Genomic DNA, 17,006 nt, shown 5'->3' on the forward strand with positions numbered 1-17,006 from the left:
GCACAGCCCTGACAAGCACACAGTGCTCCTCCATGACCAGACTCACTGGTAGACCAGGCATCTGGGGAGGTGCGCTAAGTCTACATGCCTTCATCAGAGTTCAGGTCTGTTTCACTTCCACACCCAATCACTGAGATTGCTGAACCGTGTCTGATCAAATCAAAACTCAGTGGTCAGGACACAGACCGTAAGATAGAACAGCTCAATAGCGTACCATCTTTTGAGTTAGCCAGAAAGCACTTTTGACCCAACCTTATCTCTGACTCTAGATGGCATCAAAGATATAAAAACAAAACAAAATTTCCTTCCTTTCTCTTCTTCCCACTTTCCTTCTTTTGACGATGTCGAAACATATGGTTCAGAACTCATTATGTAGGCCAGGTTAGCTCTGAACTCAAGAGATCCACTTTGCTCTGTCTCCCAAGTGCTGGAACTGCAGGGAGGTGCCACTATGCCTGTCAAAAACTTTTCTGGTTTTGTTTTTTGGGAACAGGGTTTCTCTGTGTAGCCTTAGCTGTCCTGGGTTCACTTTGCAGATCAGGCTGGCCTCAAACTGAAAGATCTGCCTGTTTCTACCTCCCAAGTGCTGGGATTACAGTGCACACCACTGTACCTGCCTTTGGCAAGAACTTTTAATGAAGGAAATTGCACAAGTTCTCACTAAAATGTAGTCTTTAAATGCAACACTTCCTATAGTTTGCTCCAAACTAGTTAGGCTGTGTACTCTGAATGTCTAACAAACCTCTTTCATCATTTTCACCAATACTATCATAGATACTACAATCACCCTTTTCCCCAGTGTGGAAATAGGAGCAGAAACAAGATGCAGATGGGCCAGTACTGGTAACTTCTAGAGGAAAAGATGATCTGAAAACCTGGGTCAGGTTTCTTTCCACTCCCAAGCGGGAAGTATTACAATCTTAATCTACTCCCAGGGGCACCAAGCCTTCCCACACAAAAGTAGGACACTCACCAATGGGGTACTTGTGCTTATCTGTGTCAATCCCAGCATACACCACTCCACCAAATAGGTCATTCAAGATGGCAGCCAGAGCCTCAGCATTGAGCATTCCGTGCAAGGCACCAACAAACACCGTCCTGCTGGGATCCAGCCTCTGAGATGGGCTCCAGACAAAGTTGCTGTCAGCCAAGACCCAAGGGATTACCTGCACCTGAAATCCCCAAAGGTTTATCAGCTGGAAGCTTCAGAGAGGTTGAGACTCCTGTATGGTAGGGCACATGCTCTGGATACTACTGCTGTAGCTGCTGAGGCTATGCAGGGGTGTCAGGGCACTGTTGCCCATCTGAAGCATGCAAGTGTTACTCAACTTAAGTTGAATTTCCTTTGTTCATAATGGTGAAAGCAAATGCAACAGAACCTGCTCATTCTGCAGAGTAAGCAAAAAGTACCAAACTGACAGGCCCTGATCTTATAACCAACTAAGGGGCATAGGAATTAACAGAGCATGAGTTGTCAAGAAAGAAAACAAGAGTCCTTGTGACAGGAGAACTCACAGAACACTTAAAAGCTAGAAGCAAGCTGGGTGTGTTGGTGCACACCTTTAATCCCAGCACTCTGGAGGCAGAAAAGGGTGTATCCATTGAGTTCAAGGCCAGAACTCTAGAGAGTGAGTTCAGGACAGCCAGAGATACACAGGTTTGAAACCCCTGTATGATAAAAAAAAAAATTAAAAATAACAACAAAACAAAACAAAAACCAAACAAAAAACAAACAAAAAAGCTAGAAGCACAAAGGACAAAAGGATGGAAATGTTTTTATCGGTGTGATGCTTACTAGTCTAAACTAGGTATTTAGAGGGCTTTATGCCAGCAACAATGAGAACATCTCTGTCTCTGTCTGTCTGTCTGTGTAAAGTCACACACAAAGATCTGAAGCATTAAAAATTTCAGTAACACTAGGGCAAGTGCTAGCATCCTCTGTCCTGATTCTCTGACCCCAGCCAGAATCAAGTCTAGTACAGCAGGCAGAAGGCTTCATGATGAAGTAGGCTTACAGATGCCAATAACTATTTTTGGAAAATTAGTCTCTGAAGATCTTTTTTTAAATGTTCTGAATTAGGAAGAGAAATGAGGCAAGCATCAAGAGGTAAAAACAATTCAAAAGACAACCTGAACAAGGCTGATGGTGACGATCACGGGCCAAGTAAAATTATTCTTCACTGGGCGCATGCCTTTAATCACAGCACTTGGGAGGCAGAGGCAGGTGGATCTCTGTGAGTTCAAGGCCAGGCTGGTCTATACAGCCAGTTCCAGGACAGCAGGGCTACACAGAGAAACCCCATCTTGAAAAACCAAACCAAACCATAGCGAAACAAAACAAAAATCTTCAATGAGGGCTGGAGAGATGGCTCAGTGGTTAAGAGCATTGGCTGCTCTTCCAAAGGACCAGGGTTCAATTCCCAGCACCCACATGGCAGCTCACAACTGTCTGTAACTCCAAGATCTGACACTTTCATACCAATTCACATAGATTAAAACTAAAATAAAATATTTTTAAAAAATCTTCAATGAAGTCTGCAGAGGTCTCACTTCCTGAGTGGACAAGCAAAGAAGAACCAGGCAGGACCTAGACCTACGAGGGCCTGAGGTCTGGAGAGCCTGGTAAAAGGTACAAGGGGAAGTCAACAGCCATGCAAATTCATGAAAAAAGGTTACTTTGCACATAGGGCAATATATCAAAGAATCTAGTGTCTAGATAGGACAGGAAGTTAGACAGGTAAATCTGGGTATATGAAAAGAGTAGAATCACAAAATGAATAAATTATCTGAGATAGAAAAGATGACAGGAGGAAGTCAAATATTGATGACGGTGGACATGAGTTGAGACATACAAAGAAACAGTAATAGAAGTGAGAGAACTGGGACAACCTGCAGCTGGTGCCTCAAAGAAAGACTCAATCTCTATTAGGTGATAAGAAGAGAGTGGAAGATGGGAAGGTATTATCAGGGGCATGAGGCAGACTGGCTGCTCTGTAGTGGTGACAGTCTCATGTGTGAAAGCAGGGGACAAAGAAGGAAAGAGTATGTGAATTAATCTTAGATGCAATGAGTTTGCTGTCTGAGTGCCAGACAAGTGATCAGAGGAGGCAAGGGTACTTAGGGCAGTGTGGGAGCCAGAGACTGAAAAATAGAAACACAAGGAACTTCTATAACACAAAGAACCAGGTTAGTCAATAGATTATTTTTTTATATATAAATATTTTTTTCTTATTTATTTATTTTAGTATACAATGTTTTGCTTGTATGTATGCCTACACACCAGAAGAGGGCACCAGATCTCAGTATAGATGGTTGTGAGCCACCATGTGGGAATTGAACTCAGGACCTTTGGAAGAGCAAGCAGTGCTCTTAATCTCTGAGCTATCTTTCCAGCCTGTCAATAGATTATTTAAAAGTGATGTGAGTATCCTAAAAAGACTTTACTTTCTAACAGCTGATATGGGCTCACAGTAAAACTATACTCCCCATGCCACACAAGCCTCCTCAAGTAGTAACGCTCTGCACTAGAAGGTCCATGGTGAGGACTCCATGCTGACAATTGCTATCACCTCAGGACCACAGTTTATACTGGGTCTTCTTCATGCTTGATGCGCTGGCTTTTATGACACTGCAAAGGTGCAATGGTAGCTGAGTGTCACCCCACAGCCCACAAAGTCCTTTGTGCTTTGCCTAGTCATGTCTCCCTCCCCTGGAAAGCACTTATCTTTTGAATTAGAGCTATTTTTAGCTGTCTGTCTTACAAATAAGCAATAAAAAATTCACAAAAGTAATGTTCTTTGGAATCTTCCTAATAAAAACACCAGTACAATGATTTCTGAACTCAAAACAAGTGGTTCTCAAAACTCTTCCAGCAGCACCACTTGGGGAGCCTGATTAAAAGAGCAAGGGAAAGTAACTAATATAGGATGCAACTCACCTCTTTGCAGCGCATCCTTCGGCTAGACATCTTGAAATAATATTCGCTCAGGCCATCTGGGCTCAGCGGGTCATGAGAACAAGCCTGAAGCAAGGCCCGGACGGACTTCTCTAGTTCAAACACCAAATACACATACCCTATACTCAACAAAAGACAGGGAAGCTTTACTATTCCTTAGGAGGCAATTGAACATCCTCTGGGGTGGCTATAGAGCCACGGCTCTGAGCAGGGAGTTTCTTCTAAGGGAGGAAGCCTCAAGTGCAAGACTTTCGTTTTGAGGTGCTGGGGATTAAACCCATAGTCTTGTGCATGCAGGCAAGCACTCTACCACTGAACCAAATCCCTTACCCCAAAGTACATTTTTTGTTCTTCTCCTGAAAAAGCTTGTCAGATCACTTACTATGCCATGATAAGGGAGAGAGATGAGCATCACAGTGACTAAGGGAAGGAACTGTCAGGCGAGGACAGAAGAGCCCACCCACTCTCACACAGCTCTCTACCCTAGAATAGAGAGCAGGCTCCCCATGTTCAGGTCAGCAGCGCCAGGAAGAACAGCAGGCATGGTCAGTTTGCCAGGGGACGCAGGTACTGCTTTAAAAGCCTAATTAAACCATTGGTTCAAGTTCAATGAAGATGGGACAGAGTGAAAATAGCACCTGCTCCTTTCTACAGGGCAGGATCTCATTTTAGACCAGTGAGGAATCAGTTACTTGATCCTCATTCCTGCCAACTCCGAAGGGAATCTCAGAACTGGGACACACAACAACCTCTGAGGCAGCAAAGGCAGGCAAAGGAACACTCTTGAAGTGAACACCTTATTCAAGAGGGAAGGTACTGGTGGGGTTTAGGTTTGGAGGGAGGTGCTCATAAGGAGTCTGATGGCAAATCCACACAGCACTGCAACTTTGGACAGATGGACAAAGTAGTGTGCAAAATAGAAGAGGGCATGCTACTTTACCCTGGAGTGCCTATATGATCAGCATGCGTCTGTGACAGCCCAGCACCACGTGGTGCAGAACATGTGAAGGAGTAAAAAAAATTCCTACCATGTCTTTATTACCTTTAGGCATATTACCTTTGGGAGGACACCGGGGGTGCTTGCCATCCTTACCAGGCCACTCCACACTCAGAGAGCCAAAAACACGGAAGGTGTTAACCAATCCAGCTGCACAGATGGGGAAGAACAACAGAAACCAAGACACAGTCTACTCAGGAAAGACAAACACAGGATCACCAGTACTCCTCCCAAGGTTCACTGCTCCTGAAAAACAACTCAGAACTGACTTCTGTTCTCATGTGTAAGCAGATGTACAGCAGTACTACAAAAGCTTATGAAGTCCACTCTCCCCTCAGCTGCTCCTGTAACACCCTGTGCTGAGGCAGAGATTCAGAGCCTAGGGCTCACACTCCTGAAAGATATCCCCCACCTTCCACTCTTGTTGTAAGAGCTCACAGAGGCAGCTCACCTTCTGTAATGTCCCACGGAACACCTCCTAGGAACACCTTGCATGAGTAGATGGGGTTCTTATAGTTCCGGGGAGGCAGCTGGCCACTCCAGGTACAGGTAGCTTCATTCACAGCTTTGGTAGGAGACAAAGAAGAAACAAGGGTCCAGACAATCAACAAAGTCACTACTCTTCTCTGAAATGGATTTGTTGGGGGAGATAGAACATTCACAATTCCAACCTGGCTGCCTGGGAGAAGACTATGCATGATTGTTCTGAAAGAACACTTCATGTCTCCTCAAATATTTAAGGTAAGTTTGATAAGCCTACCTCATAAGCTTTGAAACTGAAAGGAATTATCAGATATACAGGGAAAAATTTTCACGTCTAAAGCTATTTCAACTATATAACTGATTATCATTAGAGCAGTTTTATCTTGCTATTGTTTATAGTACACTAAGTAGAGATTTACAAATATTTAAGAGTAGACAGAACAATTTTATACTCAATGCCCTTCTGGCCCCAATAGACTGTCTCCCTGAGTTAAAGGAACGTCCTACCATTTTTTTAATTCAAGCACAGAAGTCAGGACACTGCCAGTAGAAAACGCAGCTCACTAGAGTAAGAACATCACCATGCCACATGACCCCACTTACAAGCACCTGAGCAAGCACTGAGTTTCCTTACTGCCCACACAGTATGATGACAGAGTTCTGCCCAACCCCCCAGCTGCCCTACTTATGTAGGAATATGTCAAGAGGGCCCTTCTGCTGTGTAGGCTTGGAACGCTCTTCAGATTGGCTTGTCCCGCTAACTTCCAGAGGTCTGTTCTTGGTGGTCAAGTCACACCTTTCACATTGGAAGGTGACCTGGGTGACGACTGGTTACTCCTCAACACTTTACTCTTTCCTTCAGCACTGAGGAAGACATTCAAGGAGATGAGACATTATTCCATCCTGGATACTAGGCCATTCCCTAACACACACAGGGCTAATGTGTTGCTGTGACAAGAAACTGGGCACTGCTAGCAATATTTCACATAAAAACAGGTAGCCTCCATAAAGCATCCCAAACAATGGCCACATAGTAAGCACAAACATGGGTGGTCAGAATCACTAGATAAACAGGGTACTCACACTACTAGAAGAGAATGAGATAGAAAGGAGCTCTATGCAAATACATGGAACAAAGAAATAATGTTTATTGAGTCAGGTACCAGACCGAAGAACCATGACTTGGGTGGAAAGCATTTGAGACATTAGTAGTTAATGGATTTAAGTAGCTCGTTTACTTCCAAGCTCAGGTGTAATGTGAAAAACATTTAATATACACTTAAAATTATGCACCTGGACGTGATGGCACATACTTCTAATCACAGCACTCAGGAGGCAGAGGCAGGTGAACATAAAAGGCAATTTAAGGCCAGCCTGGTCTACAGTGAGGTCCAGGACAGCCAAGGCTATGTAGAGACACCCTGTCTTAAAAGCCAGAAAGGAAAAAGACTTATTTTTTATGTATTTAGGTTTCTTGCCTGCATGTATGTCTGTGTACTGTGTGCATACTTAATGCCTGCAGAGGCCAGAATAGGATTTGGATCTCCTGGAACTGGAGCTACAGACAGTCATAAGGTGCCATATGGGTGGCAGGAACTGAACCCAGGTCCTCTGGAAGAACAACCAGTGCTCTTAACCACTGAGCAATCTCTCTAGCCTGTACTTAAGATTATTTAAGTGACAAAAACTACAGGATTTCAAAGAGATCAGAGTACTTGGTGACATCTCATACTTAGAGGTTAACAACTGGACTGCCTACCTTGAATGTACCAATCACCAATCAGACAATCTCAGGACAGGAAGCCAGAAAATAAATAGTGACTGCTATGACTTCAAATTAGAATTAGGGAAGCAGACAAAGTGTAGGCATCATTTTCAAGATTTTTTCTTTCTCATGCAACAAAAAAAAAAGCAAGGGCAGTGCACAGCAATTTTCACAGAAGCCCACAGTAAGTGGTAGGGCCAGCCATCTTCTGCTATAGCATAGCCTACTAGGCTGGACTTTCAACTCACTCTCAAGGTTGTCCCTTACTCTACAGAATGCATGGTTCTTTAGACCTGGACTTTTTCCACACCCTCCTCCAGAAGAGTTCACCCTTGTGTGAACAAAGGTCAACTGTTTCTAGAAAGAGGTCTCAGGCTTCACACCTAGCCAAAGCCACACTACACTCACCTGCAGCCTGCCGGTGTAGTCTAGCCTCTCTCTCTATGCTGAAAGGGTCTTTAGGAGCTCCAAGAAGGTCCCAGGATGGCCACACAGAAGCTCCTGGCCATCTCTTTGAAGCACTGGTTGGAGAGGGAGTAACTGCAGCAAGAGCAGCTTGTTCTTGGTCCATTCGGGACCCAACTCCCATCTTTAGAGGGTCTCTGGGACCATTTCCCGTCATAGAAAGGAAGGGCAGAGGAGGGGAAATTCGAAGGCTTGACTAGAGGAGGAAAATGAAGGCAAGTTTTAAAAGACAGTTTTGTTATCAAGTAATAATCACATAACAAATGCGAAAAGTATCTAATGTAACATTTATCGTTTGATATATCTTCTTTCAGTCTGTCTTCCTATTCATTGATTATAGATTAGAATATAATTAAAATTAATTTTGTCTCTCCACATAGACATTTTTTTCTTGCTAGAGAGTTTTTATAGCAATTTTAATACATTTGATCACATTTTTTGTCCAGGAAATCAGTTATGCCTCACTGACCCAGTTCCCTATTGCTAAACAACTGTTTTCCTTTGATGTTCTGTTCTATTAGAAATGTTATTTGAACATGTTACAGTATATAATTGTGTTAAAGCTTGAAATTCTAAGTGTCAAAATAATGTATTATTAAAATTGTTGATAGAATTATTTTCTGTAAATACAAAAACTGTCTTATTTCCACTTTGTCTCCTTCCAAATTAATCTTTTAGGTGGGGTATCTGAGAAAGCTGTATTTACCAGGAATGAGGTAAATCCCCAAGATGAGTTCTATCAAGTAATACAATAGGACAAATGCCTTGTGAATCCATCTTACAGGATGTAACCTTAAGTCCAGAGAAGTAAAGGACCTGATTGCAGCTGTCATTCTAGAAACTAGCCTGGACAAATTAAATGAATTGGCAACAAGAATACTAATACCAGCTTTCACAGTCCAGGACAGGTGGAAAAATAAGGTAGGGTGGGTTCTAAAAGTAAGGAATGAGTAACCATGACGATAATAAGACAATGAGAAATGAGCCCTCCTACTCATTAAACATTTAGTTCAGGGCATTTGGTAACTGAAAAGCAAGGCTGAGATAGCACCTTAAACTGCATCTTATTTCAGGAAATTATCTCATTGCTTCTTTCCCCGTCAAGGCTCACATGTAATTACAGTTACCATCTAACTACACTGTCTATGCTCTCCTATATATACTACTTATGCCATCATCCACACTCACTCTAGTCCATTTCCTAACTAATTAGCATGGAGGCTACACATGTCACACTTGGCTGTATGTAAGAAATATGGGACGTATAAATTTGATGATAGTTTCAGACTGTGAGTTGGCATGAATCAGTGCAAAAGTACAAAATCTGAAGTCAAATCTGGATTAAAATTCCAGTAGTAATGGTTAATTATGATTTATTAAGGTGATTTATTTAAATATCACTTATGAACATTGGGACATTATACACAGAGGTACATAAATACTATTGTTTAAAGGCTAAAAACATCTACGTATTTCAAGAAACAGAACACTGATAAAATGCTCATATTTACTTTGAAATCATCTGTTCTCTAAGAGCTCTTGGAGTAACAAGTAAAAGACATTTGGCCCTAAAATGTACTGTCATGGACTTTCAATGTGTCCCTGAGTTCGCTAAGGATGAAAAACTATATGGAGGTACCTAATGGATCTCTTCTCTTGCCTGCATTCTAGTGGACAGGCGCCCATTTCAAGCTCCAAGAAAGATACTGCAGCATCTTTCCCCTAGGACACACAGACAACTCCACCTCCACACCCCCCATTCCTGAGCATGTTACATACAATCAAATCTGAGAGATGGTCTGATCCAGAGCTGAAGCCACTCGTGTCTGAGTCAGAGGGGCTGCTAGAACGGGAGTCCAGGATGGGCCGGGTGTCCAGGCGAGATCCTCTAACTGAGGGTGCTGGGAACTTGTCCAAGTCAGACCCAAGGGGATCCAGAGACAGGAAGCTCAAGGGGTTTTTTCCTAGAACATTTCCCAGTGGATTTTGGAGCATGCTTAATACTAGGATGACAAAAACAAAACAAAACAAACAAAAAACAGAAAGAAAAGGAAAAAAAAAGAAAGAAAAGGAATGCTCATGATCTCTTAAGTTTCTTTCCAGACAAGAGTCCTTCTCTTCTCTTTCTTTTCTCCCATAGTCACTCAAGGCAGGACCAACCACCGAGAGCATTTCAGAAGCACAGAGCATGATGTACAGGTAACTGATGGTCTGGAAACCTGGCCACCCAGTCCTCATTAGAAGTTATAGGATGACTGAACACCAGAGTTCCTGCTACTAAAGTAGCAGCAAAACTGTTGTTTGCCCCCAGGCTTAAGAAGTAGTGCTATCATATGAGGCTTTGCCACTGGGACCCTGTTACAGCTGCTATTAATATCTGGATACACCTGCAGTGTAATTAGGAAGTTAAAACCATATTCCTTTATTGGCTTTCAGTGTCTTTGTTAGATTCTCACTTTTCTAGTGACATTTTGCATGTAGCACACCACAGACTATAGAGCATAAACATGTCTTTTCTGTTAAGTTCTGAGAACTTCTAGCATGTACAAGCTTTCTAAGCAGTTCCAAACTTCAAATATAGGATAGAAACAGAATGATATCATAAAGTTCACTATCTGAGGAAACAAACATGGTATGAAACCTCTTTCAGATGGTTGTAACTCTGAAAATCTTGCCTGGAGGCTTCTTTCTTCTCATTGTCCTCTTGAGTGAAATATCAATTACTTCATAACACTGCTAGCCAGGTTCAATAATCAGACAGCAAATGAAAAGTGCTTAGCAAAAAATGGCCAACACACAATAAACAAATATCTAACATTAAAAAGAATAAAAGACAGATGTGGTAGGCACTCCTGTAACCCTAGCCACTTAAGCTAAAAAGCAAGAGGAGTTTGAGTTCCAGGACAAGAAAGAGAAAGAAAGAAAGAAAGAAAGAAAGAAAGAAAGAAAGAAAGAAAGAAAGAAAGAAAGAAAGAGAGAAAGAAGAAGAAAAAGAGAAAGAAAGAAAGAAAGAAAGGAAAAGAAAGAAGAAGAAAAAGAGAAAGAAAGAAAGAATAGGGAGAGACTTGAGAGAAGTATATCCTTTATCTACAAGGACGAAGAATAAAAGGGCTTCACTATGAAGTATGGACACATTAATGTTATGATAGAAGATTTGACATTTTATTTGTCTGAAGAATAGAGAAAACATCTGTCTTAGTGAGTCCATGATGACAGAGCAGATGTAGCAAGCAGCGAGAGCTTTCTTCCTCAAATCACAAGGATAGAGAACTAAATGGAGTGAGTCTCTGAAACCTTAAAGCCCACCCCCAAGTGACAGACATCCTCCAGCAAGGTCACACCTCCTAATGCTCCCCAAGCTGCCAAGTGGAGGTGTTCAAAACCAAGTATTCAAATACCAGAGGTTTGTAGAGGTATCTCACTCAAACCATTGCACCATCCATCTCTCAAGATGAACACAAATAACCCAAGTGCTCAATAAACAGTGAGTGTAACTGGCCCCCACACTTCAGCTCTGACTAGCAATTAAGTGAAACACAGCCCACACAGAGGTGTTTTCTTTCCAGACCTCCAAGTGTAGGAATAAACCTCTCCAAGTCTGGAATCAAAGTCAAGGCATTACTTGGGGTACCCAACAATGACCATTCATGACAGATCATGACAGAACATATGCACAAGTTCAAAACATGTTATCCTCAAGCATATGACTTTTTTTCCAAATAAAGACATAGTATGTGTATGTCTTCTTAGCCTTTTATTTCCTAAATCCAGGCACTATTGAGGCTGTAGTTTTTTTTTTTTAATTCAATTACTACTCTAAAGTGGTAAAAGTGCTTAAATTTTAAAATGTCATTCCCATTAGCAGTGATGAGTTCAGTCCCTTCATATCTTAACCATCAGGTAAGTTCTGGGGATTGATTTTAGGCACCAGGCTTGAGTGGCAAAGTGCCTTTACCCACTGAGACATCTCACCAGTCTGATGTCAGTCTTTTTTGTTCATTTCAAAAAAAGATTTATTTATTTATTTATTACATATAGCCGCCAGAAGAGGGCACCAGATCTCATTATAGATGGTTATGAGCCACCATGTAGTTGCTGGGAATAAACTCAGGACCTCTGGAAGACCAGCCAGTGCTCTTAACCTCTGAGCCATCTCCCAGCCCGTTGTCAGTGTTTTTAATTTTAGGATATGTATCATCTATAGGGCTCAGGGAGTCAAATGTACCTATAAAGGAGTTAGTTTATGATTTTGCTTTCCAAGAAAACTTTCTTTTATCCCATGCCTTTCAAAGTGATTTTCAAGTACTACATTTAACTGCATGCTGGAACAAAATGTTTAGGTTCTGACACTCATCACAAACAACCCTTCACAAATTTCTCAAGTAATCCTTGTTTTATCAAACCCCTGGCTGAAATAAGTAAAATAACCCAAGCTCCTGAGCTCATGCTTCAAAAAGGCAGGAAGTAAACAGATTTTAGCTTCCTCTCTAGTGTTGCAAAGCCTGGCAAACAGCCCTGTTACACTTACAGGTCATTCTGCTCACCAGTTATTAAAATGGTGTCAATGTCTTAGAGCAGTGGTTCTCAACCGCCTTAATACAGAGACTCTTTAATACAGTTCTGTTGTAGTGACCCCAACCATAAAATTATTTTGCTGCTACTTGATAAGTGTAATTTCACTACTGCAGGAATGTAAATACCTGTGTTTTCCATTGGTCTTAAGCAACCCATGAAAGGGTCAGGTTGAGAATTGCTGCCCTAGAGGGCCACTGCCTTCTTCACATTTTACAAAGACAAGCTTAGGGTTATCAACAATGAGTTGACAATCAAACCATAAAAGGGGGCTGGAAAGATGACTCAGCAGTTAAAAGCACTAGCCATTCTTGCAGAGAGGACCCAGGTTCCATTCCCATCCATATGGTGGCTCAGAACCATCAGTGACTCCAGTTCCAGGGGATCTGATGCTGCCTTCTGATCTCTATAGACACCAGGCATGCATGTAATACACATACTTGTATGCAGGAGAAACACACACACAAAATATAACAAATCTTTAAAAAAAAAAACTCATAACAGAACCACTATGGTAAAAATCTTTGGTTCTGGCTAGCAGATAACTACAAAGCACTGCAGAGATGGTCTGAGGAGCTACTGAGGGTGACAGAGCAGGTTGGCCATAAAAGCTGAGGATGTCTAGCAGTACTGAGCATCTAGCTGAGAGACAGAATACTTAAACTGGACGTAGAACATATTCTCCAGCAGAACTAAGGTACCTGGATGGGTAATAGACTCACAGTGAGCTATGATCACTTTCCCTTATGGGACATGAAATAATATTTGGTAGTGACAGGAAGAGAGGAATGAAGAAGTGCTACTACAAGCTAAAGACAGAAGCGTAACAACAGACATCAGGCTCAGATGAACAGAGAGTCAGCTACTTCCATAGCTGATCATTCGAAGGAATGAAAAAGGCAAGAAGATGAATTCTTTAAAGTTCCGGCCAGGCGGTGGTGGTGCATGGCTTTAATCCCAGCACTCGGGAGGCAGGGGCAGGTGGATCTCTGTGAGTTCGAAGCCAGCCTTGACTATAAAGTGAGTCCAGAAAAGAAACCCTGTCTCAAACCCTCCCCCTAAAAAAGCAAACAAGGAAGCAAGCAAACAAAGAAAAAAGTTCTGAAGACAACAAGGTTCAAAATATGGAACTGTAAGTGACTAACTTAGAATGTATTAAGTCTAAACACTAGATAGGTTTAACCAAATGGACAGTTGAGAGATCTATAGTAGATAGCTGGACCTAGCATTTAAACAAATTCCAGACAGTGGTGCCCATCTTTAATCCTAGCACTCAGTAGGATCTCTTGAGTTTGAGGCCAGCATGGTCTATAAAGTGAGTTCTAGGACAGCCAGGGCTACACAGAGAAACCCTGTCTCAAAAAAACAAAACATAACAAACAAACAAAAAACCCAAACAAATGAAGAAGCAAGGTGCTGAAAGAATCTGAGGCGAGGAAGTACTTGCAAATAAAGAGGGAGGGGGAAAAGGAATGATGCTGAGGTAGATGAGGCTGAGAAAATGAACAGGTTCCACCTGCAAAATGGTACCTTAAAAATATTCACCCTCCCTGAGGATTTATGTGCAGTGGATAGAGGAATGCCATTTTCTTCAGCAATGGAACCACTGGTAAATTAAGGTGCACATATTCTGTAAACCATTCTAATAAAACCCATTACCATCCCCAAAGGCTAAGAAGGTCATCAGGGGAACATCTGAAGTCTATAGCAGAGACTTCCTAGCTTTTCTATAATCTGTCTACCTAGCACTTCAGTCAGTATTGATTTGTTGAGACAGGGTCTCACTATGTAGCACTCTCTGGCCCGGAACTGTCTATGTACACTACGCTGGCCTCAAACTTGGGAGATTTTCTCATCTCCCAAGTCCTGGGATTAAGGCATATAACCACTACACCTGGCTATCATTAGTGTATTTTTTAAGTGCTTTAATTTATGACTGTCTTTTGTTACTATAAAATTTTCATGAAACTGTTACCACATTGGAAGATAGTATTTGTGGTAACCTGATTTGTGTTGCCCGGCCATGTTCATTCATACTGGGCTCCAATATAAACTACCTCTACTTCTTCTTAGGTATGACCTGCATTTCTGCATCACACATAGCACAAAGAAATATGCAAAAATGCTAAAGAAAGAGAGAAAATGACTAACTAAAGGGATCACATACCTAAGGACACCAATAAGGACAAGAATGGGCTACGGAAACTATGCTTCTACCCACAAAAGTTAAGTGCATTAGATAGAGCCAAAACCCAATATAGTAGCCACTACAGGTGGCTCCAGTTTATACTCATTTGTATTGATACATGTTTGACCAACCATAAATTCTATCTACCTCAGCTAACAAGGAAACTGTTAGTGTCTTTAGGCTCTTACAAACGACAGCAACAGCAATTCTACAGCAATCTACTGTGAGGCCTGGCATGACGACACACTACTCCTTTAGTCACAGTACTTGTAGGCTAGGCAGGTGGACCCTTTTGAGTTCTAGGACAGCATGGTCTACACAGCAAGCTCTAATCCAGTCAAAGACACATAGTTGAGATCTTGTCTCAAATGACAACAAAAGAAATGGCAACAATTTTTTCTATCTAAATAGAAAATGGCATCAACAACCCACACACTAGTGAACACTACTTTCTCAAGAGACGATCACTTATCTATTTTATGATTTGGACCAGGTTTAGTCAAGTTGCTACTAATAGCAACTTCTGCATTTACTGAACATCAAAAGCACATGCCAGAAGCTGGGTGTGGTGGTGCACGCCTGTAATCCCAGCTCTTGGGGAGGCAGAGGCAGGTGGATCTGAGTTCGAGGCCAGCCTGGTCTACAAAATGAGTCCAGGACAGCCAAGGATACAAAGAAAAATCCTGTCTCAAAAACAAAACAAAACAAAACAAAAAACCCGACCCCAAAACAAAACAACCCACATGCCAAAAGCATTTTTGGAGGGCTATGAATCTTTCTCTAAATTCTAAGACATATTATATTAGTCCGTCATCCAGGAGCAGAGCACAGTGTGATTCTCTGACTTGAAGCTCCATCTTGTGAAGTGCATAACTCACTAGCTACATTACAAAACACTATCAGGACCTTGTCTACTTATTTTCATGTCCTTGGCACCTCTCCTTTTTGTTCAAATCTTTTAGGATCATCAACTGCAGATGGGAAATCTCACCTACCAGAAGTGCAGAGAACCTAAAAGAGAGGTCTCAAAACTTAGCTATGGCCATTGTAGGAACTCATTAAAATGCACCTTAGACACCATTTGAGGTCTGAACCAAAATCTGCATTTTAACAGATTCCTGTAAGATATGTATATATATACATTAAAGCTTTGAAAACGTCAATTCAAAAACAAACAAACAAACAGCCCAAGGTTTGCTACTTGAAGTTTCTAATTACTCCCCTTACTACACCCAAACATGCTGCATACGAAATTATTTATCTTAAAGATTGGAGCTTATAAATAAAACTCTTACAGGACAATAAAGACTAACACTGATGGACACAGAAAGCCAAAATGGCTATTTAGGACATTTCACAAAGAGTTCAATATCTAAAAACACTGTGTGGGAGTAGAGGGGGAGTAGGGAGGCAGAAAAACATAGCACCCTGAACAATAAAGAACATAAAAAGAATGGCATGGAATATAGCATTTTCAGGACAGTGGTGGCCAGAACTAGCTGCACCTTGTAAAAAGCTCATATTGAAGAGAAACAAAGGGAGCTAAGGTCTACTGCTTCAGGCAGATACATATTTTTAAAAAGCAAGACAATTGCTACAAAAGACATTTCTTTGGCTGGAGAGATGGCTCAGTCGTTAAATGCTAAAGGTCACAACACACAAAAAACATTATTGCATCACTGGGCAAAGGACAAATTTGGAATACAAAAATCTATAAGTGAATACATCAATTTTAAACTACCTGAGTTTCATTACTATTTTGTTATAGACAATTCTACGTAAGCTCACTTTTATTTTTAAGGTTTCACAAAGAATGTGTATACACAAATACACATAAAGAAAAAGCATAGCTGATAAAACAAATGGGATAAAATGAATGTCAACAATAGGAGAATCTGATTTAAGCTGGTGAGATTTCTTTCAGGCCACAGAATGAGCCAAGTTTCTGGAAACTATGACCCACAGTCAGATGCCCTAGAGTGACCCAACTGTCCCTTTACAGCCCAACCTGGCAGAAAGCTCCAACTCATTAATGCCATTTCAGAGTACAAGAGACCAAATCAGCAGTAATTATTTTTAGACTGATTTTTAACTTTCTCTACTTTCACCCTTCTCTCTATGCCAGTTCCCTGCATTTTCAGCTGAGTCACTGTTGAAATTTTCTGAAGCCTTTCTCTCCAAGAGTCTAAAGGCGCCCAGATCTGATGACAGCACCAGCACCAGCACCAGCACCAGGGGCTGGGACTGGATGTCTGTATCACAAGACACACCTCTTAGCTCAGGCTCACAGCTGAAGTGGTATTAGTCCCAGGACACCATCATCAAATACTCGTTATCTAGTAAGAGCAGTCACAGAGAAAAATCTAGACCAGAAACCATTATTTCTAGGCTAAGATACATAACTTACACTGGAATCCTTTCCTATGTGTACCCTTAATTCTGAGGCTGCTTGTAGAAACTCGAAGTAAATCTGCAAAAGAACTTACTTGGGGGCCCAGAAGTACCTATTCCACATAGAAGCCTAACCGTACTTTGAATGCTGTCTCATCAACACTGTTTTAAGGCTGGCAGAGCAGCAAAA

The 17,006-nt window shown here is 41.6% G+C and overlaps 1 protein-coding gene across 11 annotated transcripts in view; it reads right to left on the reverse strand.

Moving 5' to 3' along the window:
- Window positions 1-17,006, reverse strand: part of CPEB1 (cytoplasmic polyadenylation element binding protein 1) — an 85,602-nt gene that overhangs the window by 4,544 nt on the left and 64,052 nt on the right. For 7 of the 11 annotated variants that reach the window (XM_084772463.1, XM_084772462.1, XM_084772471.1 and 4 more), the window contains 6 exons: window positions 9,445-9,668; window positions 7,609-7,861; window positions 5,404-5,517; window positions 4,998-5,102; window positions 3,938-4,074; window positions 974-1,172 (listed from right to left, as the gene is read on the reverse strand). In XM_084772463.1, coding sequence (XP_084628589.1) covers window positions 974-1,172; window positions 3,938-4,074; window positions 4,998-5,102; window positions 5,404-5,517; window positions 7,609-7,861; window positions 9,445-9,668 — 1,032 coding nt within the window. The remainder of the gene's footprint in view (window positions 1-973; window positions 1,173-3,937; window positions 4,075-4,997; window positions 5,103-5,403; window positions 5,518-7,608; window positions 7,862-9,444; window positions 9,669-17,006) is intronic. The other 4 variants (XM_084772465.1, XM_084772466.1, XM_084772467.1 and 1 more) reach the window with 3 other exon arrangements.

This window comes from Acomys minous (assembly GCF_964271855.1).
Source record: "Acomys minous genome assembly, chromosome: 2".
NCBI classification, from domain to species: domain Eukaryota; kingdom Metazoa; phylum Chordata; class Mammalia; order Rodentia; family Muridae; genus Acomys; species Acomys minous.